General features: G+C 44.9%; 2 protein-coding genes and 1 long non-coding RNA gene across 3 annotated transcripts; 1 reads left to right on the top strand and 2 right to left on the bottom strand.

Annotated features, from left to right (window-relative positions):
* Nucleotides 1–15,699: 15,699 nt before the first annotated feature.
* On the bottom strand, nucleotides 15,700–18,305 carry LOC126601909 (probable alkaline/neutral invertase D). Its single transcript, XM_050268678.1, has 5 exons — nucleotides 18,242–18,305; nucleotides 17,637–18,064; nucleotides 17,075–17,506; nucleotides 16,415–16,973; nucleotides 15,700–16,250 (listed from the first exon to the last, which is right to left on the bottom strand). Exons 2-5 carry the CDS (start codon nucleotides 17,991–17,993, stop codon nucleotides 15,955–15,957), a joined length of 1,644 nt encoding a protein of 547 aa, XP_050124635.1. The 5' UTR covers nucleotides 17,994–18,064; nucleotides 18,242–18,305; the 3' UTR covers nucleotides 15,700–15,954.
* A 2,370-nt stretch (nucleotides 18,306–20,675) lies between these two features.
* Nucleotides 20,676–22,683, top strand: LOC126601126 (spindle pole body component 110-like). The gene is made up of 4 exons (XM_050267791.1): nucleotides 20,676–21,024; nucleotides 21,135–21,246; nucleotides 21,648–22,156; nucleotides 22,278–22,683. Exons 1-4 carry the CDS (start codon nucleotides 20,821–20,823, stop codon nucleotides 22,383–22,385), a joined length of 933 nt encoding a protein of 310 aa, XP_050123748.1. The 5' UTR covers nucleotides 20,676–20,820; the 3' UTR covers nucleotides 22,386–22,683.
* A 169-nt stretch (nucleotides 22,684–22,852) lies between these two features.
* On the bottom strand, nucleotides 22,853–23,608 carry LOC126601128 (uncharacterized). Its single transcript, XR_007615688.1, has 2 exons — nucleotides 23,477–23,608; nucleotides 22,853–23,175 (listed from the first exon to the last, which is right to left on the bottom strand). It is a non-coding gene; the product is annotated as an uncharacterized LOC126601128 (long non-coding RNA).
* Between the last annotated feature and the right edge of the window lie 463 nt (nucleotides 23,609–24,071).

The raw sequence follows: 24,071 nt of genomic DNA, 5'->3' as shown, positions 1-24,071 counted from the left end.
CAGTGACGTTTTGGAAGACAATTTCAAAGGGTTGCGAGGGATTTTAAAAGGTTTGTAAAAGGCAGTGTCAAAAGGCTTGGGAGTTGAAGAATGCTACATGGAGAAAGCTTTTATTTCCCATCTTAATTAATCTCAATTTTCTCATCAATCAAACAAAAGATAGAAAATCAAGTCGCATATCTATCTACCCAAAAGTATCCTGGAAATTGATAGGGTTGGGAGGGATGTCCTTGCAGTCGGAAGACGCAGGTAAGCGTTCGAACGCCCAGAAGCCGCCCTTTGCAATTCTTGCACCTTAGGAACGGCGGCCATGATCCAACTCTTACAGGTTTTTCGGCGGAAGGTAGATTCGGTAAGGGCGTGTCATCTAGGTCATACAACGACATCTCCGCTTCTTTCTGAAGTGCGATATGCATCTGTTCATCACATGCATGAGGTTCCACTGCCATTTTTCAGAGTTGGTGGTCATTGATGTGTGTGTTGGAATTGGAGAGGGAAGACAGAGAGGAGTTGAATCTTAATTTAGTTGGAAGAGAAAATTACCTGGTCAGCTGGATAACCAAAGAATCAAGTAAAATGGGAGCTCGTTGATTTGACGAAGCAGAAGATCTATAGACATCACAGAGAAAATTACCGACATCATGGAGAAATAAATTTGAGATCTATATACCTTTCCTCTCTCGCGAAACGGACCAAATAAACGGGAAAGCCATGACGTTAAGGGCAAAATTGGAAGTTCGATAAATTACATTTTTTGAGCTAATTTTATTGGGCTGATATAAAAATGGGCTTTGTACTAACCATTAAATAAACTTTCAATGTGGTTTTTGGTTAAAAGTTAAACTTTTCAAGCCCTTTTGGTTAGTTTTCCTATAAAAAATTGATGTTTGGTTCTTTGCCTTTTAGGGTCACCTAAACACGTTTTTATGGAACTTTTCCCGAAATCACTGTCAATATGGTGATTGATCATGAGACGGTTGTGATCTCTTGTTGAAAGTTTGAACTTTAGGTGAATTTGTTGAACTGAATGATTTTTAATTAGATTAGTTTTAAGACTAAGTTAAATTGATTTAAACTAAATTAAATTCGATTGTTTAATAAAACGTTTGGTATTGTGTCAAACTAAAAAATAAAATAATTAAAATAAATTCTTTGTTTTTTCCCTCTATCCTGTCCCTTTTTCCTAACATTTTCTTGAACTCTGTCCTCTCCAGTTTTCCTCCTTTCGTTATTTTTTTTTACTAGAAAAGTTGCCTCACAGATGGTGCAGAGCTTCAAAGTATTGGGGTTTTGCAATTCGAATCGGAGCTTCCAAACGGCAACCCTCTATTCTTCTTTATGGATCTCGCCGGCCTCACTTGGGCTTTTCGGTTTGGAATTTTGTTTTGGGCTTCTTCGAACGGCGTGAAACTGCGATGCGCGCAGCAGGAGGGGCGAAGTGAGGAAGAAGTAGTAGTTTTGGTTTGGGTTTCTCCGAACGGTGAGAAACTAAAATGCATGAAGCGAGAGGGGCGATGTGAGGAAGAAGAAGTAGATGGGCAGGGCGAAGCAAAGCATAGAGGTCTTAGCAGTCCGCCCAATTTTGGGGGGTCTCGTTAGGACTGGTTAGTGAAGCTTTAAAACTAGTTTATGTACACTAGACTAGTAATCCTAGCTAGTCGAGTAGAACAGAATAGGCCAAACACGCCCTTAACATCGAGAGATTCCTTACCATTGACTAGTTAACTTGGGGGGTAATGTTGTATATTCAAGTCGTATTTTACATGTTATAATTTTAGTGAAACTTTACTTATGTTGTAACACTGTTGACCCTAAAAACTACTAAGCCTACGTGGCGCGCAGGCCGAGTAATTAATGAGCTAACTACGTCCTTCGGTGAATGCGGGGCGTGCCAACTCGTCGGCCGAGCTCGGCCGAGGAGTAAATTTGTTGATGTTGCGTTGGGTCGCGCTACTGACTTCTGCGTCTTGCGATTGCGGCCGAGAAAGGAACACGTCTCGGCCTCTTGGGCTCTTGAACCTGAAGACAAGGTTACTATTCTTACGAAGTTCAGAATCAAATTCGGCTTTCAATGTGCCGAATGTAATAATTGTAACACCTCACTTCGCCGAGAAGGCTAATGAGATGACCTCGACCAATAAGGATTTAGAAACCCTTCTCGACCGAGACTTGGATAGGTAATCAATCGTTCTCGCCGCAGTGCTATTGATGCCAACGGAAGATACTGCGAGACCGACTGACTCTACGGTGACAGAGCTATCTATGCCGACTTAAGATATCACCGGTTGCTTCCACAGTGCTGTTGATGCCAACGGAAGATGTGTCAGCGAAAAAGGAAAAAGAAAAATCACAAGTTGTGAGAGTTTGCGCAGGGCAATTTTGTATTGATTTGTCGGGGGGCTCTTCCTGATGCACAGCGTCCCCTATTTATAGTACTGAACCTTGAGTCCGAGTTTAAATCCTACTCGGACTAGGTTTCCCTCTCCGGATCACCTCGACCAGTCCTACATCTACTAGGACTATGAACCTAGTCCTTAGCTAAGCTGGATTAGTTTCCTGGATATCCGATCCCGTCGAGACTCCCCATTGCACTAGGATTCGTCCTAACCGCCCTAGGTTTGGACGCCCACGTGTTGACCGATCCATGGTCCTTTTGCCGCCCGGCCTCCTGGGCCGAGAGTGATCCTACCCTCGGCCCAAACTATTATTTTGGGCCTAAACATTGCCCCCTCGCTTCTGAGGTCCTCGGCCTGAAACCTTCGGCCGAGTTTCGGCCTTGAAGAAGCGAATCTACCACTCAGGATCCTAATACCCGAGTTCCAAGGCGCATTTATTGAGCACGATCGCACGATCTTGATCCTGCTAACCCACTCGCCACGTGGCGTCCTCTAACATGGCCAATCCCCCATAATGACGTCTAAGGCGTGCGGCAGCCTGAACCGTCTTGCCATCATGACCACTATCTAAATCCGCGAGCCACTACCTCAGTCCGTGAGCCCACTTGTCATCGTGCGGGCGTCGAACCGTCTTTCGTCATTAATTTCGCCGTCACACGCAATCATGCGCCCCCAAAACCCTAAAACCTTCGGTCTTCTCAACCGTATTTCCCAAAGGTTCATCATGATCAACAATTCCTTCGGTCGATTTTGCCCTTTGTTTTGAATTTCGAACGATTGCTCTTCCCCCCATAACTCTATAAATACCGAAATTCCTTCATTTGTACTTTTACGCTCTCAAACTTCCTGAAATCCTCTGCCACTGATTTCTAGTGCATTTCTCCTATTCCAAGTCTTCGTCTTTAAATCCCCAACCCAGACAACCCTTTTACTCCGTGCTTCTTCCTCACAATGGCGTCCTTCATCTCCAAGCTTTCCAGGGAATGTGACCAACATCAGAAGATTTTTGATCGGAGCTCTATCAAGACCATCAGGTTTGAAAACGACATGAGCACTCAGTACCAAATCCTGGGTCCTCTCTTCAAGGCTACAATACCGCCGACTATCATCGGCCTTCTACAGGAGCACTGCCTAACACCCTTGCTTCAAGGGTTTGAATGGTCGCGATGGGATGCGGCTAAACCCCAGGGCTCCTGGCCCTCGACGACCACATCCTGGGCAGCCTGGGTCGTTCGAATGGAACGACTCTTCGGCGATCAATGGAAGGCCCTTGGCATCTACGACGCCATCCTCCTTTCGTCTATGGAAATCGTCCCCGACAAGGAGCTTCTCCAAGCCGCTCTGTGCTTCTGGTGCTCGGCCACCAACACAATGGTCCTTCCTCTGGGTCCCATTGGTCCCACCATCCTGGATATCACTGCCATTCTGGGGACTTCGGCGACCGGGATCCCCGTCGACGCGACCCTCTATGGGCATCCTTCGAATATCGACCTGAAAACGCTCTTCGACCGTCGGGCCTTCGAGACCTTGAACCGTGACGGTCATATCCCGTCAAAGGAAGATATTCAGAAGCTCCACAAGAACTTCTGTAATTACAACACCCTCTATCTTCACTTCGCCGGCCGAGGAGAAGAGGACCTGCGAGAGGGAGAGCATGAAGCCTTCCTCTTCTACTGGTACAACAAATACATTTGTTGTACCAAGTCAAACAAGTGTTTGGTCGAGAACATGCCGGTAGCCGAAGCCCTGGCTAGTGGTCACGTCTTGGCACTGAGTTCCAACATTCTCGCCCAACTTTTCCGCTGCCTGGCCGAGGCGACCCTCCACAAGGTCGACCCACACCAGAATGGTCCTCTCTGGGTCTTCCAACTCTGGTTGCAGGTATACTTCGCCTCCCTTCGGCCGGCCATAGCTGAATTCTCACCAACAGAGGCGCTTGGACCTCAACTGGCCTCTCGACCGACACCTCCCCATCAAGCCGAAGAGGTATTTCGGTACCTCTTCGCTCTCGACGACTTCTCCAACGACGAGTTCCTAATATGTCGTCGTTGAGACTATCTTTCCTCCATCAGGCTGCCTACCTCCCCATGGAGCGCGGAGGAGGACACCGATCTTCGTCAGACCTGGGGGTCGTTTGTGCTTGCTCGCGACCTCCCTCTCGGCTGTGATGAGAAACGGTCAGGTTGGGAAGTATATCATCCGAACTTCCTTGCCCGACAGCTCGGCTACCTTCAGGGCTGCCCTATCCCCCTTCTCTCCTCCCGAACGGTCCTAAGCCGTGGACGCGAACCTCGTTCCTCTGAGAAGGAGTGTAGAACCGCCGTGAGGGAGTTCCAAGAGTGCTGCCAAAAATTCCGCCTTCGACCAGCCACCCCGGAAACCCATTGCACCGACACCTTTGGTGAGTGGTGGGAGAAATACACCCAGGAATTCCTTGGTGCGCCGGTCGAAGATGTGCTTAGCAGACTCTTCGGTGACCGGCCTAAGAAGGCCTCGGCCCCCCATCCTCAAGGTACCTGTTCCATTTTCCTCATTTCCATCAACCTTGCATATTGATTTGCCTTGCTGAATTGTCTTTATCTTTTTAGGTAGTCGGCCTTTGAGAAAGACGGAGGCAATTGCCGCTGCCACGGCCGGGAAAAAATCGGTCGTGGCCCTAAAGGACAAACCCGCTGATAGGGCCGTGCTGATCAAACGGCCTCGCCAAGAGGCCGAGCCGGCTGTCGAGCCTTCCCCGCCTGCCAAACGGGTCAAACAAATGGCGAAGAAAGGTGCACGGGAGATCCACGTTATCTCCAGTCACACGACGACTCCCAGTGCTTCCCCTTCTCCCGCCGCCGGCCATTCTGGGGTCGAGAAACAGCCGGCTTCGGCCGCAGAGACGGCCCCAGCGCGGCCTACCTCTGTGGCCGGCGCATCAGTTGTACCTCCCTCTGTCGAGAAGGCACCTGTCTCACAACAGGCGGTTTCTACGACCGAGGGAACCTCTCCCAAGAATCCAAAGCCCTCGGTCTTCGTGTTGGAAGAGAGTGAGGGGAGCGACGAGGTCCCGCTGGCGCATCGTCCTCATACTCGTCGACAACCTCCTCTAGTATCCGAGATGGCGGTCCAAACCGGCCCCTCTTCGGCTAATCGTGGCAAGCGCACGGTCGAGGAACCGACCCCGGTGGCCGAACCTCTCGTTCCTTCTTAGGACCAGGACGTCCCTGCCTCCTCTGAAGCAGCTACGCCAGTCGGCCCATCGGCAGCCGACCGTGGCAAATGGCTGCTCGAGGAACCTGAGGCCACGGCGGAATCGCCGGTCCATCCTCAAGACCAAGGCTTCCACATTCCTCCACAGGAGGTTACCTCGGCTTTTGTAAGTACCTTCAATTGTCTCCTCCTGATTGCTTTTCTGCTTTAGAATTCTAAACAAGGAAAATACTAAATGTCAGGTGCCTGTACATTCTTTTCACCGTCAATTCTATGCGCCGAAGGGCGTTATCTATATTTCCTGGCCGCCTCAGTGGCCATCAAACGTAGATAACCTCTATCGGCCGCGTGAAGTGAGAAGCAATCTGAGACACTAAGCTCGGCCATTGAGTTCTTTAGGTTCGAGCAATGATCCTGGGGACATGGCCGAGGTCTCCTCTTGGCAGGTTAAAAAAAAAACGACACCTTCTTGCTATTCTTGTTATGACTTCCTTTAAGCTTAACCTTGTCTATTCGTGCAGGCTTCATGGGAGGTTGAATTCAAAGCCCTCCTCTCTAGCACGACTGCAGAGTCCGGCCCTTCGGCCGCTCCGACTGAGGCTGCCGATCCAAGCGCCCTAACCCAGTTGCGAGAAGTCTTGTCGCTCTCATCATCGCAAGTACTTGAGCGCAACGGTCTTGATCTGCTCGGCGTGTGTCTGAACGACCTTGGAGCCGACGGTCGCCTGAGCGGAGATGCCATTGTTCGGGCATCGTCTGCCTTGGAGCGCGTTCGGGAGACATTTAGTATCTTCCAGACTGCTCTGAAGGCCGAACAGGACCTGCAAGCCGCCACGGCCGTTCAAGACACCCTCCGTCCGAAGATTGACGATCTACGGGCAAAAGGAGAAGCGTTAGCCGAGCTCGACCGTCAGATGGCCGAACTAGCAAAACGCCGGTCGGCCATTGCTTCTGAGCTTGCGAGGGACTTCGAGTCAGGCGGGAAGGATCGCCTAACTGAGTATGCGGCGGCCAAAAAACGGGTCGAGCGCCTGAGGCTGGACAAAAAAAATCGGCAAGCCGAAGTCATCATGGCCGACGTGCGGTGGTTGGAGTTGAAGGCTCTGCTCAGCACTCTTCTTCCCTCGTCTCCTTGAATGTATTCGACCTACTCATTTTTGTAATACCTATCAATCTTAATGGAATGATTTTTTTTTCTACCGGTACAACAAATTTTTTATTCACGCATTTCCCATGTGACCGGATAGTATTTCTTCAAGAACTTCCCATTAATCGGTAATTTGTGAACTACTCCAGTCCGGTCTTTAAGATGATACGCCCATTTGCCGTATACCTTATGCACAATGAACGGCCCTTCCCAATTCGGCGACCACTTGCCGAACCTAGGATCTTTTAATCCTATGGGCAACACCGTTTGCCACACCAATTCACCCTCGCCGAACGTTTTCTGTGGCACCTTCTGGTTATAGGCTCGCTCGGCAATCTGTTTTTGTGCCACCAGTAAGTTATAAGCGTCAAGTCGTGCCTCTTCCAAATCTTCCAGTCCCTGTCTCATGGACTGATTATATTCGGCGCTAAACAAACTACTTTGTTCAGTTAATCGCAACGAATTTATGCTCAACTCGACTGGTAGCACCGCATCGTGTCCGTAGGTTAATGCGTATGGGGTCGTTGCAGTCGCCGATCGGGGCGACGTTCGGTATGCCCATAATGCCTCGTTCAACTTCAAATGCCACATGCCAGGCCTTTCTTTTATTATTTTTTCGAGGATGCCGATCAACACTTTATTACTTGCCTCGGCCTGCCCATTCGCCTGTGGATAATACGGTGTGGACTGTTCCAGCCGAATTTTCAAATTGGCCGTGTATTCCTTAAACCTTTCGGCTGTGAAGATTGTTCCATTGTCGGTTATGATCGTTTCTGGCACACCGAACCGGGTCACAATGTGTTCCTCCACGAAATCGCAAACTTCTTTAGATGTTAACTCGTCATATGATTTTGCTTCGACCCACTTAGTAAAGTAATCAGTTGCGACTATTATCCATGCATGCTTAGCAGCTCCAGAAGTCGGCGTGATTTTGCCGATTACGTCCATGGCCCATCCTCTAAACGGCCACGGCTTAATGACCGAATGTAGCAATTCGGCCGGGACCCTTTGTATAGGTCCATGGATTTGGCACTGCACGCATCCTCGTGCAAACTCGATACAATCTTTCAGTATTCTCGGCCAAAAATAACCGTGTCGTCGGAGTAGCCATTGCATTTTCCGTCCAGACTGGTGAGCTCCGCATACCCCTTCATGAACTTTTGCGATCGCTCGAGCACTCTCTTGGGGGCCGAGGCATAGCAATAACAAACCATCTTCGCCCTTTCGGTACAACTCGTTCTGGTACGTGACATAGTTCGTGGCGTGAGCCCGTGTCCTGCGACTATGTTTTCCGTTAGGATTGTCAAGGTACTGCATAATGGGCTTTCTCCAATCATCTGGTACTGCCTCGGCCGCGCAAATTTCTATAGAGTCCTGCCGATCTAACAACGAAGGCAGGGACATGACCCTAGTGCGTATCACATTGTCTCGACGGAAGATTTGCTGATCAACCAAGGCCGGGTATAATTGTCATAATATTGGTATCTCCCGGCCTAGCTTGCCCCCCAGGAGTTGTGCACCGGAGGCGATTTGAGCCAACTCGTCTGCGTCGGTATTATGAACCCGAGAAACATGCTCGAATGTAATACCGTCAAAGGACTCGGCCAAATAGCTGGCGACCATGTGGTAAGGCGCCAGAGTACAACTCATGCAGCGAAAAGACCCATTAATTTGGTTAATCACTAGTTCAGAATCCCCGAGGACGAGGACACGAGTGGCATGTAGGTCAAGAAGGAGGCCCAGACCAATGACCAGAGCCTCGTATTCGGCCTGATTATTGGTGCAGTCGAAATCCAATTTAAGCGAAAAATACCAACGATCGTTGTGAGGAGATTAAATGACGATGCCTGCGCCGACCGAGGACGAAGTACTGGAACCATCGAAATACATCGTCCAATAGTTGTCGCGGGTCACCACCATGCCAATCTCGACGTCAGCACCTCCGAAATCGTAAGGCGAAGGGTGCTGGGCAAGGAAATCGGCCAACGCCTGTCCTTTCACAGCTTTTTGCGGCACGTATTGCAAACTAAACTCGGACAACGCCATCGTCCATTTCCCAATTCGGCCCTTCACAATTGGCCGGGTAAGCATGTACCGGATAACGTCGGTCTGGGCAATGACTTGGGTGACCGACGGGAGCATGTAATGCCGAAGCTTGGATGCAGCGAAGAACACGGCGAGACAGAGCTTCTCAACGGCGGAATAATTGATCTCCGGAGGACTCAGATTACGGCTGAGGTAGAAGATAGCCTGTTCCCGTCCGGCATCGTTGTCTTGCGCGAGGAGGCAACCGATGGACTCGTCGGCCGCCGAAATGTATAGCTTGAGAGGCTTACCGCGCTGAGGAGGGACCAGGACATGTGGGTTTGTAAGGGAAACCTTGATCTGCGTGAACGCCGCCTGGTGCTCCTCATTCCACATGAACTTATCTGAGTCCTTGAGCTTCAAAAGTGTGGAAAATGCTTTCATTTTACCTGCCGAATTAGCAATAAATCGGCGTAAAAAATTGATCTGGCCGAGTAAGGACTGTAATTGTTTCTTTGTTGTTGGGGGTGGGGCGGTGATGATTGCGCGTGCCTTATTCTCATCGACTTCAATCCCACGATGATGTACGAGGAAACCAAGAAAATTCCCGGCCGATACACCGAAGGCACACTTGGCAGGATTCATCTTGAGGTTGTGCTAACGCATACGGAGGAAAGCCTGTCGGAGATCGTCCAGATGTGTCTGTCGGCGTTTAGATTTGACGACAACATCGTCGATATAAACTTCGACGATGGTGCCAATTAAATCATGGAAGATGGTGTTCATCGCCCGTTGGTACGTGGCGCCGGCATTCTTGAGGCCGAATGGCATGACAACCCATTCGTAAGTGCCCAGTGCCCCCGGGCAACGGAAAGCAGTTTTGTGCACATCGGCTTCGGCAATAAATATTTGGTTGTATCCGGCATGTCCATCCATAAAGGATAAGATCGAATGATTCGCCGCGGCATCGATTAACAGATCTGAAATCGGCATTGTATACTCATCTTTGGGCGTTGCCAGATTCAGATTTCGAAAATCGGTGCAGATGCGCAGTGCACCACTTTTCTTTAATACAGGAACAATATTCGCCAACCATTCGACATATCGAGCTGTCCGAATGAACCCGGCTTTCAAAAGCCGAACTAGTTCGTCCTTGACACTGAGTTGTACTTCGGTCGAGAATCGACGAGGTGGCTGACGGAAAGGCTTGAATCCGGGCTTAATACGTAATTCATGCTCGACTAAAGCACGATCTAAGCCGGGCATTTCATGATAACTCCAAGCAAAACAATCTTTGAATTCCGTAAGCAAGGCCCGCAACTCGTCCTTCATTTGTTGAGGAGGTAACGCACTAATAAACAAAAGCCGTGGGTCATCGGCCGTCCCAACATTAATCTCTTCCAAAGGGTCCTTAACAAGGGGCCGATGATCTTCGAGTTCGGCCGGGGCGGCTCGAATTTTATCAAAAGATAATACAGGCCCATTATCTCCCTCAGCAAGGAACTCGACGAGGTTGACGCTCGAATTTGGTTGTTTAGATATCGTATACCAATGGGCCAGCAGTCGTTCCATAGTAGATGAAACCGCGGCCCTGCGTGTTTCCCGATCGGTGTCAAACATCGGCTTCGGGGAGAAAGTTAGCTAACCCGAGTCTCGCCGAATCCTGCTGAACAGTCTCGGCGCCAACCTCGATAGCTTTCTGAACGGAAATTCGAGTCGGCCGTCCCTCTTCATTGAAGCCCTGCAAAGTAATGTAGCCGACGTGATCGTCATAATACCGTGCTTGTATCATGTTAGCTTCGAAGGGCTGGTTATCGGCCGGATGAACAGTGACCGATTTACCGTCCCAAAAGACAAGCACTTGGTACAATGATGAAGGAATACAACTGGTTTGATGAATCCAATCTCGGCCGAGCAATGCATTATACTCGGTTTTGGAATCAACCACGAAAAAAGCGGTTATATGGGTGCGACCGGCAATATTTACAGTCAACGGTAGTACACCCTTGGTGTGGGATTTGTCACCGACAAAACTACTCATTGTGATTCCTGACGGAATAAGCTCGTCATTTGAACGGCGCAAGGCCTTCATGATGTTCAAAGGCATAATATTAACGGTAGCTCCACAGTCGACAAAAACTTTAGAAACTGGATATCCCTCGATGTGGGCCGTCACATATAGTGGCTTTAAATGGTGAAGCTTAGCCGACGATGAACGAGGGAACAATTCGGCCAAAGCGGCCTTTAGACTATCATCTTTTGCTGTTGACTCGCCTTCAGCAATCGATACAAAATCGACATGGCCGGGTTCCTCGGCAACCACATCTCCATCAAGGAAATTTGGTTGAGCCGTGCTTGATTGAAAATCAGCAGGTAACACATGGACCATACTGATTTCCATATTATCCAGGACTGAAGGGCCCATTTGGCCAAGACCCTCCTCGTTCGGTTGGTCAGAGTCGGACAACGAGACTCTTCTGTCCCTTCTTCAATGACGTCACTCGGCGGAGCTGCTTCGAAGACTTGTTGGTTCTGCATGACCGCCTCAGGTAAGGTTGAGACTGACAATGAACTTGGGGTCAGGATCTGAACCTGCTCCTGGTAGTGTAGCCGAGCATCCCTAGTGTCGAGATAAGCATCCAGACGGGCAATACGTGCGATTTCATCGGTCGTAAGGCCGAAGAGAGAAACCGCCGAAAATACTTCAAAGTGATATCGTAAATACTGAAGGTCCTCCAGCGAGAAAGGAAGGTCAGCTGCATTGATATCGATGTACGGGTCGACTTCAAACCCAAAAACACGAGCTTCTCGTATGTGCTGGAACCTTGCTTTCAATCCTGGATCTGAGGTCTTCTGGATGATCCGCTCGGCATCCGGACAAGTCAGGATCAGATCAATGGTGTCCTGGCATGCCTTCGGCAAACCATACAGATCGTTGGCCGAATGATTCTTATGAAATTCTCGCATATACTCTAAAGACTCCCCAAGGAACGGGGGATGCAAATTCCGTCGAATTTTGACCAAAGGCTCTTGCATAGCTAGCGGGGATAATTTGCTTTCGGCCTTTTGCCTGAAATGTTCAAGACGTGCCTTCATTTCCCCTGGTCGAATGAGAAGTTTGATCCGTTTATCAGCTTCTTCAAACATGGTCTCGACATCTTGATCGACCAGCCGTTTCCCTTGAGCCAACTCTGTCATAATTGCTGGAGGTGGTCGCTCCTCATCAGTGGCAACTGTATCCTTCGGCCGCCACTTAGGGGCCGAAGCTTCTTGGGCTACTTGTCGGCGAGCCATGCAATCTATCCGTTGATGCCGGCGTTTCTGAGATTTGGACAACGCGGTGTAAACGCCCCTCGAAGAATGGTATGTATACCAACGTTGATCTCTAGACTCGGGAGGCTTGAAGGTCTTTTGACTCCGCGATGATCCTGAACTGCTAGAATTACGCTTATAGTAATCATCGTCATAAAATGAAGCATCAAAATCGAGGCGCCGCCTGACCGGGGGTGTCTCTTCCATCCGTACTTTAGGACCGAGCCTCCCAAAAACCCCATGATGTTGGTCTTCATTGGCTATCTTTTGCCGAGTTACGGCCATGGGTTGCGAAGAAGGCTTCTCCTCTGGTTCACTGTTGACCTTCGCTTTACATTTCCTGCACAAAACCGCTGTCCCACTATCTTCATCGGCGCTATACTCCATCATAGGTTTGACAATAGCGGGCCCCGTTAAGGCCGCAGATGGTTTATTTGAACGCAAATCGGCCATGAACCGTGGCCGAACATTCTGATTCCGCGGGCGTTGTGTCTCAACCACTTCAGCCTTGCCTTTCCCTTTGTCCTTGGGTAGGTACGCGTCGACCATGTTTACTGTTGCCGTGGGGAACGGATCAGTATCAACATTCATCCTCTTCTCGGGAAACTTCAGTTTGCCATTATCAATCCAGCTTTGGACGTTGTCGCGAAATACGACGCAATTGTTTGTCGTGTGTTTGCTCGAATTGTGGTATTTGCAATACACCTTTCCTTTAAGCTCTTCGGCCTTAGGAATGTTATGACCAGGCCGAAGTTTAATGATTCTTGCTGATAACAGTTGGTCAAAAATTGCGTCAGCCTTGGTAATATCAAAAGTATAAACCTTTGACGGTTTCGATGTTCCTTCAGTGGCCGAGCGACTTTTGGCTTCTCTAGAATCAACCTGAGTCAATGCCTTGCAAATGTATGGCTTATCTATTACTATCTCAGCCGCATCCACACTAACACATTCATCCTCGGTCGATGCATAATTGACAGTAGGGTTTTTGTATATCGTTCCCCGAACTGGAGTCTTCGAAGTCTTTTCCTCGCGGAGCAAATAATCATACTGCTCGACATGTTGGGCCAATTCGTACATATCCCGAAAATTTGCCCCCAAGAATTTCTTTTTGTATTCGACGTCAAGGCCGTTCAAAGCAAGCCTGACAAATTCGACTTCAGGTAAAGGCACTCGGCACCAATTCCTAGCCGATTTGAACCTGGTAAGATAATCCATTGGTGACTCATCAGATGCCTGAGCCATCCGTGCTAATGAAGAGACTGACATCTCCATCCCCGGCCGATAAAACTGCTCGTGGAACTTCTCGACCAACTCCTCCCAGTTTTGGACGGAATTAGGCGGGAGATTGATGTACCAGGCAAATGCCGAACCGGTCAATGAAAAATTGAACAGTCGTAACTTGTGGAAATCACTATTAACATCTCCACATTGCGCGGTGAAACGAGCCACGTGCTCCAACGAAGACAGGGACGATTCACCGGTAAAAAGACTAAAATCTGGGATCTTGAAACCCTTCGGGTATCCAAACGTTTCCACAGACGCTGGGTATGGATGAATAAACTTGGGAAACTTCGACCCTTTCTTCATGGTCGAGTCGATCATCCGCTGAACTTCGGTCATATCAACAGGTGTTGCTTCGACCCTCTGGTCGGTCCCGTCTGACCTACTATTCGACCCTCTTCCTTTCTCCAAATTAATTGGTTTGAGCTGGGCAGGAATAGGCTCGGCCGGTACAATCGGTACCGGGTTGTTTCCTGGTAAACAATGTTGGCGAAGATCGAAAGGCCTGCTGCCACCAACTTGACTAACCAGCATTTCAAGCAGCCTGGTTTGTCGATCATTGGAACTGAGTATCGCGTCATGCAGCTTGTCAATGCCTCGACTAAACGTCTGCTCGACTGACCGAGACTGCTCGTCCAGTCGCTTTCGAAGAAACGACCTTGTTGGTGGATTAGATCCTTCACCACCATCCTCGTCACACTCTTCTACTATCCCTTCAGTGAGAATGCAGGTGTTCCTGTTAGGGATTTCTGGACCGCGGAGTTGACTGCGGAGATTAGCTTCTCTCTCTCGGCGGGTCGCACTCGTGGACTCAAGTGTCACGGCGCTAAGGGGATTCTGCGCTTGTGGCACACTTTGTCCCGTGCTTTGATTCGGCAAATCAGCTATCGACTTTCCCATAGTGGTTTTCTTTTTTACCGATCGTGTTTCAATTGGCATGAACTTCGTAGTTTAGCACTGAGTCCCACTGGGCGTGCCAAAATGTTGACCCTAAAAACTACAAAGCCTACGTGGCGCGCAGGCCGAGTAATTAATGAGCTAACTACGTCCTTCGGTGAATGCGGGGCGTGCCAACTCGTCGGCCGAGCTCGGCCGAGGAGTAAATTTGTTGATGTTGCGTTGGGTCGCGCTACTGACTTCTGCGTCTTGCGATTGCGGCCGAGAAATGAACACGTCTCGGCCTCTTGGGCTCTCGAACCTGAAGACAAGGTTACTATTCTTACGAAGTTCAGAATCAAATTCGGCTTTCAATGTGCCGAATGTAATAATTGTAACACCTCACTTCGCCGAGAAGGCTAATGAGATGACCTCGACCAATAAGGATTTAGAAACCCTTCTCGACCGAGACTTGGATAGGTAATCAATCGTTCTCGCCGCAGTGCTGTTGATGCCAACGGAAGATACTGCGAGACCGACTGACTCTACGGTGACAGAGCTATCTATGCCGACTTAAGATATCACCGGTTGCTTCCACAGTGCTGTTGATGCCAACGGAAGATGTGTCAGCGAAAAAGGAAAAAGAAAAATCACAAGTTGTGAGAGTTTGCGCAGGGCAATTTTGTATTGATTTGTCGGGGGGCTCTTCCTGATGCACAGCGTCCCCTATTTATAGTACTGAACCTTGAGTCCGAGTTTAAATCCTACTCGGACTAGGTTTCCCTCTCCGGATCACCTCGACCAGTCCTACATCTACTAGGACTATGAACCTAGTCCTTAGCTAAGCTGGATTAGTTTCCTGGATATCCGATCCCGTCGAGACTCCCCATTGCACTAGGATTCGTCCTAACCGCCCTAGGTTTGGACGCCCACGTGTTGACCGATCCATGGTCCTTTTGCCGCCCGGCCTCCTGGGCCGAGAGTGATCCTACCCTCGGCCCAAACTATTATTTTGGGCCCAAACAAACACGTAGAGCATTTTTGAATACCGAGCACTTAAAAAAAAAAGGAAAACCAATGAAAATTTTGAGTTTTAACGATAAGAACAAAATAAAGGGGAAAGTAAATAGTACCATAATTGATTTTTTAGTGTAAAAATATGATTTTTCGTTAAACCGAACAGTACCGTAAGCTTTCTGTTAAAACTCTCAAAAAAAAAAAAAAAATTGCACAACACAACTAGCATCTCAACGGGCCCAGCAATTTGGGTTACCATTCAGTTAATGTCCTTTAGGTAGCTTTGTTTTCGTACTTCTAGTTCTAGGTTAGAAATTTGAACAAAAGCAAAGCAAAACATAAAGCAGGAAATTAACTGAATGGTAAAAGAAATTAAGAAATTTGAACATACGACATTGTGATACTATGGGGATTTCTAAAAGTTGTCATTTATTTTTAGGTTATGCGATCAAATTAAAAAAATAACTTTTTATTTTAACAAATTCAAAATTAAGTAAGAGGCAGTTTGATATACATCTGTTTTCGGTTTATAGTTTATATTATTTTTAAATTAAAAACTCATTTGATAATACTAAACAGAGAGTATCTTCATCACTTGATCTAACGCACATTTGAAAAAAAAAATAAAGTATAGGTGTTTAAATGCTTAATGTTCCACTTTCCCACCAAATATTGACATACCCAAAGTGTTTGCACAGAAGATCGAAATTAAGAGGTCCATGAAGCAGATCTTTTAATAAGGGGTTTCATTTGCTCGTCCTCCTCCAATGCTATCATGCCCAAATGAGACGGGTCTTCCAGCATCATCTTCGCCACCAAGTACCCCGCGATCGACCATGTCTGGTACTTCCGTGCCTGCTTCCCCATGAACCTCCCTAGCTTCCCATCATAGTACTCCGGCCACCCATCTTTCGACAATCGGCTTTCCGCCAGCTCGATCGCACGCCTTGCAATCTGTGGCCGGCCGGTCTTTATGCATGCCGCAGTTAACAACCACAGCAGTACTGTGATCATCACAAATTCATTAATTAACATAACATGTAGTGACGCAAATTTCATCTGTAAGAACATTGTACGTATTTCTAATAAAAAAATTTGAACAAAACGCTTATGAGCAAGTACTTTCTAGGAGAGCACTTTCAAATGAGTGAATAGGCGTTAAGTTAACCTGGCCAAGAGCCTCCGTTGTGGTAACTCCATCTAGTATTCTTTGGATCACAGCCAGTAACAATCCTCCACTCATGACTTTCAAATGCCGGAAAGCAAATCTTCAACGGCATTTCTCCGACCAACTCTTCCCACCGTGACTCAATAAGATCCATGATCGCCGACGCCTGCTCCGGCGTGGCCAACGACGATAAAATCGCCACGCAATTGCCCAAACAGAACCACCGGAAATCCATCCTGGCCGGGCTCACGTTGCCGATGAAGTAACCGCCGCGACTCGGCATGAAATCGAAAACCCAATCGGGTAGCGAATCCGGCATGACGTTGAACTTGTTTACCGCCGTGTGTGAGTACTCCTCCGTCTTGTAGCGGTAGATGTCGTTGAGCTGCTTCAGGTCCAGCCAGAAGTAGCTGCGCATGTGGTAGCTCAGGGCATGGAGGCGGTCGGTTATGCGCTTCACGAATTCTTTGCCGCAGTTGTCTTGCTTGAGCAGAACCAGAGCGCATCGTAATGCCATGAAGAACAGTGCTTGAATTTCGATTGGATATCCATACACACCCTGCAAATTGTATATTTATCATATTTTGACGTGTTATCGACAATGATATGGAAGCAATTAGTGCACTGAAGGTGTTTGATAAAATGCGCAAATAAACTAACCATTCTACGATCAATCATACAGCATCCATCAGCACAGAGCAGAGTAGGGAAAGTATCAAATCCTTCCGAGAGGCAGAGATCCAGGATGAGGCGAATGCCGTTTTGGCATTCGGGCATTTCGGAGACCGAAGTGTCCCCGGTAGACTTTGTGTACGCGCGAAGCAATATTATCCACCAAAATCCAGAATCAACCGGAGCTACTCTTCCAATTGCGCTCTCCCCAAAATCCGCTGTTATGGTTTCGAAGTTTCTTACGGGGTCATGGAGCACTTTGAAGCTCGCCGGCATGACACCTTCTCCTAGCTTGAACTGGTCCACAATTTTCTCCAATGATTGGAGGCGAAGTGTTTTCAAAAGAAAGTTTTTCACTATCTCCTCCTCTCCATTCATCAAAAATGCCAATGCGCTTGGCACAAAATCTCTAACAAACACCTATATATGAAATAAATTTGTAACATTAATTCGGGGAACATATGCACAAAAGGAACTGGCTACAAAATATGGATATATGGCTTCAAGTCGGTTTGGTGTTCTTCAGTTCTATTTTTGATTAAAAGTCTACCTGATCATAGTTAAGTTCTTCGACAGAATGGTCGACAGCGGCAAGGGTTCCAACAGGCTGGCCCCGGAAGTGCACGACAGAGCGTCGTAGGGTTTCCCAGGCATCGGAAACCACGGGATGTGACTCATAGTTCAGTCTAGGACTCCCCAGAAAACTGGATCTTCTACAAGGAGACCCTATATTGGACAACTCGCTGAACGACCTTTCATCGAAGGATCTCTTCTTCTCCACGCTTACTGGTCTAGGCCTGTCCAGTAACGTCAGAAAATCGGAGTCTTCTCCAATTTCAAAAACGACTGTCTCTTGAGTTCTTGTATTCCCATTTTGTGAAGCATGATCGCCATGAACTGGAGACATATCTTCGGATTCTCGATCCTTGAATATTGATCGAAAACAGCGATTTTGTATCAATGTTAGGGTTTAAGAATCTGCATATGTTGGTCAACACGAGTTCATCACAACAAAATATCATGTTATATACATTTCACACCGTTTGCACTACCAAAAAAGTAAGGTAGATTAAACACATAAAGTTGTAGGATATTGAAAGTAACTAATTCTTTTATTATTTTTTGTACAAGTCGTTGAGTAGAACTTTTGCTTACCCAAAAACGTAGCAGAAAAGCTAACGAAAGGAAGAAGATGGCTGGTCGCCCTGGTGGTGATGCGAGCATTGTGGCATTTTATATGGTGGAGGGAATCGGGAGGATAAAAAAGTTGGCAACAAGGAAGTAAATGGTCTCGTAGTTTTTTACATCAAAGCTAAGTACAAGACAAGGAATTTTAACATAACTGTAAAAAGTAAATGACGTTGTTTCTGTTGTTAAATATTGACGGAAGTTGGGTGATCTTAGCGGCGTGGGATGTTCCTCTAATTTTTGTCTTGATATTTTGCGTAGTTCGAATGAATTTATGGATGTCTGATTTCAAGTGTCTAAAAACTGACGGACCAAATTAGCATATATAAATTCTTATTTCCAAAGGTTTTCACTTATTCTTATTTATTTTTTCCAAAGGTTAAGGCTTAAGAAATCATATTTTCTTTTGGGAACAAGTTGCAAAATTGTAGATCTCTGTGAGGCTGTATGTTTGTATTTCTTAATATTTGAAATTTAACTTTGCTTAAAAGAGATGTTTTACGAGTTAGGAAGGACGTCCAATTGTCAACGGGGAACTGCCGAAAATATAATAGTTGGGTTTTGGACCCCTTTGGGAAAATTTTAATTAAGTGATTCTCAATAGATACATACCAGAAATACGTCTGCCATATGAGTATTATTCTCATTTTTTATATATGGTGCGTTTACTAATATTGTCATTGTCAAGAGAGATGTTTATCTGATACGTGAACAACTAATTATTTTGTATATTTTAACTCATTGCATGCGCGTGAAAAATATAAAATCATATTAGAAAACATATCAGTTGAGCATTAATAACGGACATCATTCATTACATAAATTCATTATGTAAACTTCTTTCACGTTAATTTTATTATATTTTGTAATTAAAACAGTCAGCAACATGTGTGAGATAAGTTTGCCATGCATAATCAACTGCAAATGCATTGATAATATGGTAAACAAATTATTGACAACATAACAAACCGGTGGTTCAAAAAGTTGGAGAACTTGACCAAACTCATTCTTCCACGAAATTTATAAACAAATCCTACGCAAAAGTGATTAATTTTAGATAATTGCTTTAATTGATGACTTTGAATAGTCAAGTGCAAGTTCCACGACGTATTTATTTAATTCTTTTAGCCATCCGGCAATTTTCACGGGATTCCACTTCAATATTTTTTTTCATATTTAAAGGAAAAGTAAAGGTAAGTTTTATTCGAATCCAATGTTTGTATCTTTGCGCTTAATTTATTCTCTACATTCATATTCTATTTTATTTAGTTATAATTATCACTTTAGACCCAATATTAGTTCCTAATCTATCCTAATAAAATACCTAACCAATTATCTAAACCTTTATCTACACCCAACTGTTATCAATTAATCGTGTTTCACTTCAATGTTATATAAAATAAAAGCTAAATTGTAGCAAAGATCCTTTAACTATATCACAAGTTTAGTTTTTGTCTCTAAGCTCTACTAATAGTTTCTTTGGTTCTCGAATTATATCATTTGTTGCATTGCACTGGTAGTCCTTTTTATTTATTTATTTATTTTTAACTTGATCAACTTTTTTGTTAAGTTGAGGGGTAAAATAAAAACTCATCTCAAATGATTGAAGGTGAACAAATTTAGGGACTACTTTTATGGACAAATTTAGACACTACTTTTATCATTGTCATGGACTAAAGTAAAATAATTATGTTAATCTCATAAACTATTTTGACTAAAAAAGCAAATGTAAATGACAATAATGCCTTTGAAAAAGTTTGACAAAATTGCTAAAAAATTATTTGAAAAAAAATTGGCCATTTTTATTTTATTTCATATATTTATTTGTATTATTTATTCGATAATATGTTAAAATACGTTTAGTAAATGTGAATTTTATATGTTTTACTGAAAAATATATTAACATAGTATTTTAGAGTTATAAAAACGTGCAATTTAATGAAGTATTAAAACTTGTATGGAAAACAAAAGCACTTTTACAAAATACGTTCGTGATAGTGTTATACTTCAATATATTAATTAACTGTGCTTATAAGTTTACTTTTATTTTAAAATATAAAAAATTAAAGAGTGAATAATTATTTCTCACAGTGCCTAAAACAGCATCGAACAAAATAAAAACAAATTTATCTTTTTATTTTTTGAACTATGCTTCAGAATGAGACTATCAATAATATGGTTCAAATTTATCTCTGGCGAGAATCGAACTTAAACTCTTATTTACAAGTGAATAAGAATATCATTATATCGTAATACTAAATGACAAAAACTGACGGTGGACCCACTGCCACCTGACTCTTAACACTCTGTGAAGGCCCAAGTTCCATACAACCCAACTCAGCCCAATCCAACTCACTCATCTCATCTGATATATCGCTTCGCCTTCAAACACGAGACCTTTTGTGATTTTTTTTTTGACCGTTGAAACTCTTTTTGACAACTCGCAACTCTTTACACTCTCTCCAACGGTCTTATTGTTCTTCTCCAATACTCCGCTCTCGAAAGATCCGATCTTTTTTTCCTTCTTCTGCGATTTCTCTTCCCAAATGGGCACCAAAGAACGCCCGGACTCCGCCTCTCAGCGCCATAACTGGCAGAACATATTCAACGCTCTGGTGCAGTTGCTGCGGTCCCAGCAATCGAAGCTCGAGACGATGACCGCCGACAGAAAAGTCTTCGAAGATCGCGTCAGAATGCAAGAAGAGAAGTGGGTCTCCGCGTTTCATCTCTTGGGAGATCAAATCCGCCAGGTAATTTCCCCAGTTTTCCAATTTCGTAAAATTAGGGTTTCGTGTATTGGCATCCGATTTTTCGGGGGTTTCTGAAATTTTGTGTGGGTTTCTTGTAATTATGTGTGTAGATGAAGGTGGATTTGGAATTGAAAGAGATGGAAGGCTCCGTTGAGGCGGCCAAGTTAGGGTGGGCGCTTAGTATGAAGCAACAAGAGGCTTACACCACCAAACTCAAGTTAGGTGAGTGTTGACCTTTTCGTATATGCTATAAAGGTTCTTGCTTTATCAGCTTGATTTTCTGAAGATTACGTTGGATTTCGATATAATTCCGTTTTTCGAAGAACAAGAAAACTTGGGCTTGGTATTTATAGCGTTCCATGTCGATTTGAGTAGCAATTTGAGTTAATCTGCTTTTTTTCTGGTCAATGTATTGGGTTTGTATTGTTTATATAAGCACCTCGAAATTGTTTGATTTCGATGATATTTGCGTCAAAAATATCCCATGTTATCAAATTAGTAAGGGCCTCTTATATTTGAGCCATAGATGGTAAACTTTAGTCAGGTTATGAGGTACTTGTTGTCTGTGGGTGTATATTCGGACTGTTTTTGTGATGTTATTCTTGATGTTTTTGTACTTGCAGAATACTCGGACGGTGAGTTAGAAGGTTTCAAAGCATGGTTTGACCTGCACTCCAACAATTACACCACCTTAAAGCAGCAATGTGATACGCTTGCTTCCGAAAAGAGCTTCGCGTGGCATCAGTATGACCTTATGGAAAATGATTACAAAACTAAACTGAAGAGCAAGAATTCTGAACTCGAGCAGGCGAATGCAAAGATGCAAACTCTTCTTGCTAGTATGGAGCAGTTACAGTCCTCAAATAATGAAAAGGATGACAAGATTGGAATATTAATAAGCAAAGTTGCTAAGATGGAGACTGATTCAAACAAGTTCAAGGAAGAGATTTCGAAACTTTCAAAGGATTTGGATTTGTTAAGAAATGCAGCAAGTACTTCGTCTACTCCTGTTTTGAACCGTTGTACAACAAGAGCTAGAGGCAAGAGCAGTGCTAAGGATAAAATTAATGTAACTGTGAAGAAAGATTTGTCGGCTGCTCAACTTACTCATTCTACAATGGATACCAAAAAGGTACTTCTAATATTATTTCTCTCTCAGCTATTTTGTATCGTCAATGCTAAACCTGTGGAGTAAAGGATCTTTTCTTTTACGAAAATTACAAATTTGATGTTTTGTTTCTGGTTGATCTCAGGGGAACGGCAGTTCGAAGAGAAAAGCAGATGATGTTGTAACCACTTCGGAGACTCCGAAGTTGTTCTCATCTAGATTTAAAGTACCCAAACTGAAGAACGGATCATGATGATCGTCTCGGCACCGCTTCCGGCAGGGTAGATTGTCACACTGTAGCTTCATGTGGAGTTTTTTAGTTTTAGGATTCATAGCTTTTGTGTAAATTATGCGTCCATTCTTTAGGCTGGAAAGTGGGAAGAAGCGTTTGTCAAGCATCTTGACAGTTTTTAGCATTTGGGCCTGTATCATGGGTGATTTGATCAGTTATGGAGGTTTTTACCATCTGCTGGGCTATGCTTTGTATATTTGTCATATTAGACATTTTTTCTGTAAATTTTCACAATGAATGATTCTTTAAGCAGTGCGAATTAGTAGGCTCGAGTGCTTTATTTTTGGAGTGTTTCTCGCTATGTTTTGCAAAAGAAAGTTAAAAATTATTTTGAGTCATAAAAGCTTAAGTGCTTTCCTCTAACAAAAATATGAACAACGTAAGTGTTTCTAACCAAAGAAGTTTCTTTTTCTAAACAAAATTGAATCTCCATCATAATCCAGATATGTGATTAATTCGTTATTAACCAATGACACACTGTGATCATGAACTATAATTCTAATCTAAAACAACACCATGAACATTATTAATTGTTATACAATGATGATGCATGGAGTCTCAAAACCTACATAATCTTAACTATTGATAAGAACCCCTGTGAGGCCGTCACTTGGACTGCATATAAGACTGACAAGACACCAAGACCAGCAACAGACCCAGAAACAAAGCCACGCCCCAGGGGGATGCTCCTCCACCTCCAGCTGCCTTATCAGCCACCTCTTCCTTCGTTCTCTCTGGAAAGTTTCCGTATCTGAGAAAATAGTTAGCAACAACGATCAACAACAAGGGCAGAAAAAAGAGAAATATATTGAAGCCGAGTTGAGTTCTCTCCATCTGCGACTTGTAGCTGGTGTAAGATGAAAATATTAATAAAGCAACTACGATGCCGACTACAGTCACTAAAAATGACGGCGGCGCAGAGACGGAGGCTAAGCTCTCCTCCATCCACCCCTTTCTTCTGTGATTTAGCTGAAGGGCGAGGATGTTATTATATAAGCCAAGTCACTGTAGGATGTTTCCAACAAATAATACAATAATATTACGTGTATTACCTCTTCTACGTGACATTGTATCACTGGTTCGAGATGCAACGTGGCATTGCAGGGTTGACAGCAAGAGGATGTAAGAGTAGTATGGGATATGGAGCTTAACCTTTCCCCAAGCAAGCTAATTTTTGATGATTTGATATATCTAGGGTTTTGGGGTGGGGTCTCAATTAGGAGGTTTGCAGTGCGGTGCAGTCGTGAGTTGTGTTGGCTTTGTGCCTGGGCCATAAATTCTCGGTTGCAGAATCTAATCCCCAACCGAGTGTCACCGACCTTTGTTCGTCCCTATCTTTTTTGGACACTTTGACATCCCACTTAGTCGTGGGGGTGGGGGGATATTGTCATATTGATGCTAAAATGTTTAATTTTCCAAAATATTAGTTATGCAAAGCTTCACGGTTAGGGAAGGTTTGGACATGATGTAACTGTTTATAAGAGACTTTAGCTTGTAAAATTGTTTTTTTGGTATAAATACATGCATAATGTTTTCAGAAAGCACTTTCAAGAAGCACTTGAGCTTTTAATAAAATTTCTTGTTTATATAAAATAGTTGAATATCAAACATCTTTTTAGCCTATTAGTCTTTCACATAATATATAGA

The sequence above is a fragment of the Malus sylvestris genome, chromosome 15 (genome assembly GCF_916048215.2).
Source record: "Malus sylvestris chromosome 15, drMalSylv7.2, whole genome shotgun sequence".
NCBI classification, from domain to species: Eukaryota; Viridiplantae; Streptophyta; class Magnoliopsida; order Rosales; family Rosaceae; genus Malus; species Malus sylvestris.
The sequence above is the reverse complement of the archived record's forward strand: the minus strand, read 5'-3'. Positions and strand labels throughout refer to the sequence as shown.

Bases quoted from the DNA above. Each gene is read 5' to 3' on its own strand.
- LOC126601909 (XM_050268678.1), bottom strand. From the start codon at position 17,993: ATGTCTCCAGTTCATGGCGATCATGCTTCACAAAATGGGAATACAAGA. The intron at 17,507-17,636 runs GTAGACTTTTAA...TTTCATATATAG, and splicing joins AAGAACTTAACTATGATCAG to GTGTTTGTTAGAGATTTTGT. The intron at 16,974-17,074 runs GTTAGTTTATTT...TACAATTTGCAG, and splicing joins GTATGATTGATCGTAGAATG to GGTGTGTATGGATATCCAAT.
- LOC126601126 (XM_050267791.1), top strand. From the start codon at position 20,821: ATGGGCACCAAAGAACGCCCGGACTCCGCCTCTCAGCGCCATAACTGG. The intron at 21,025-21,134 runs GTAATTTCCCCA...TTATGTGTGTAG, and splicing joins TGGGAGATCAAATCCGCCAG to ATGAAGGTGGATTTGGAATT. The intron at 21,247-21,647 runs GTGAGTGTTGAC...TTGTACTTGCAG, and splicing joins CACCACCAAACTCAAGTTAG to AATACTCGGACGGTGAGTTA.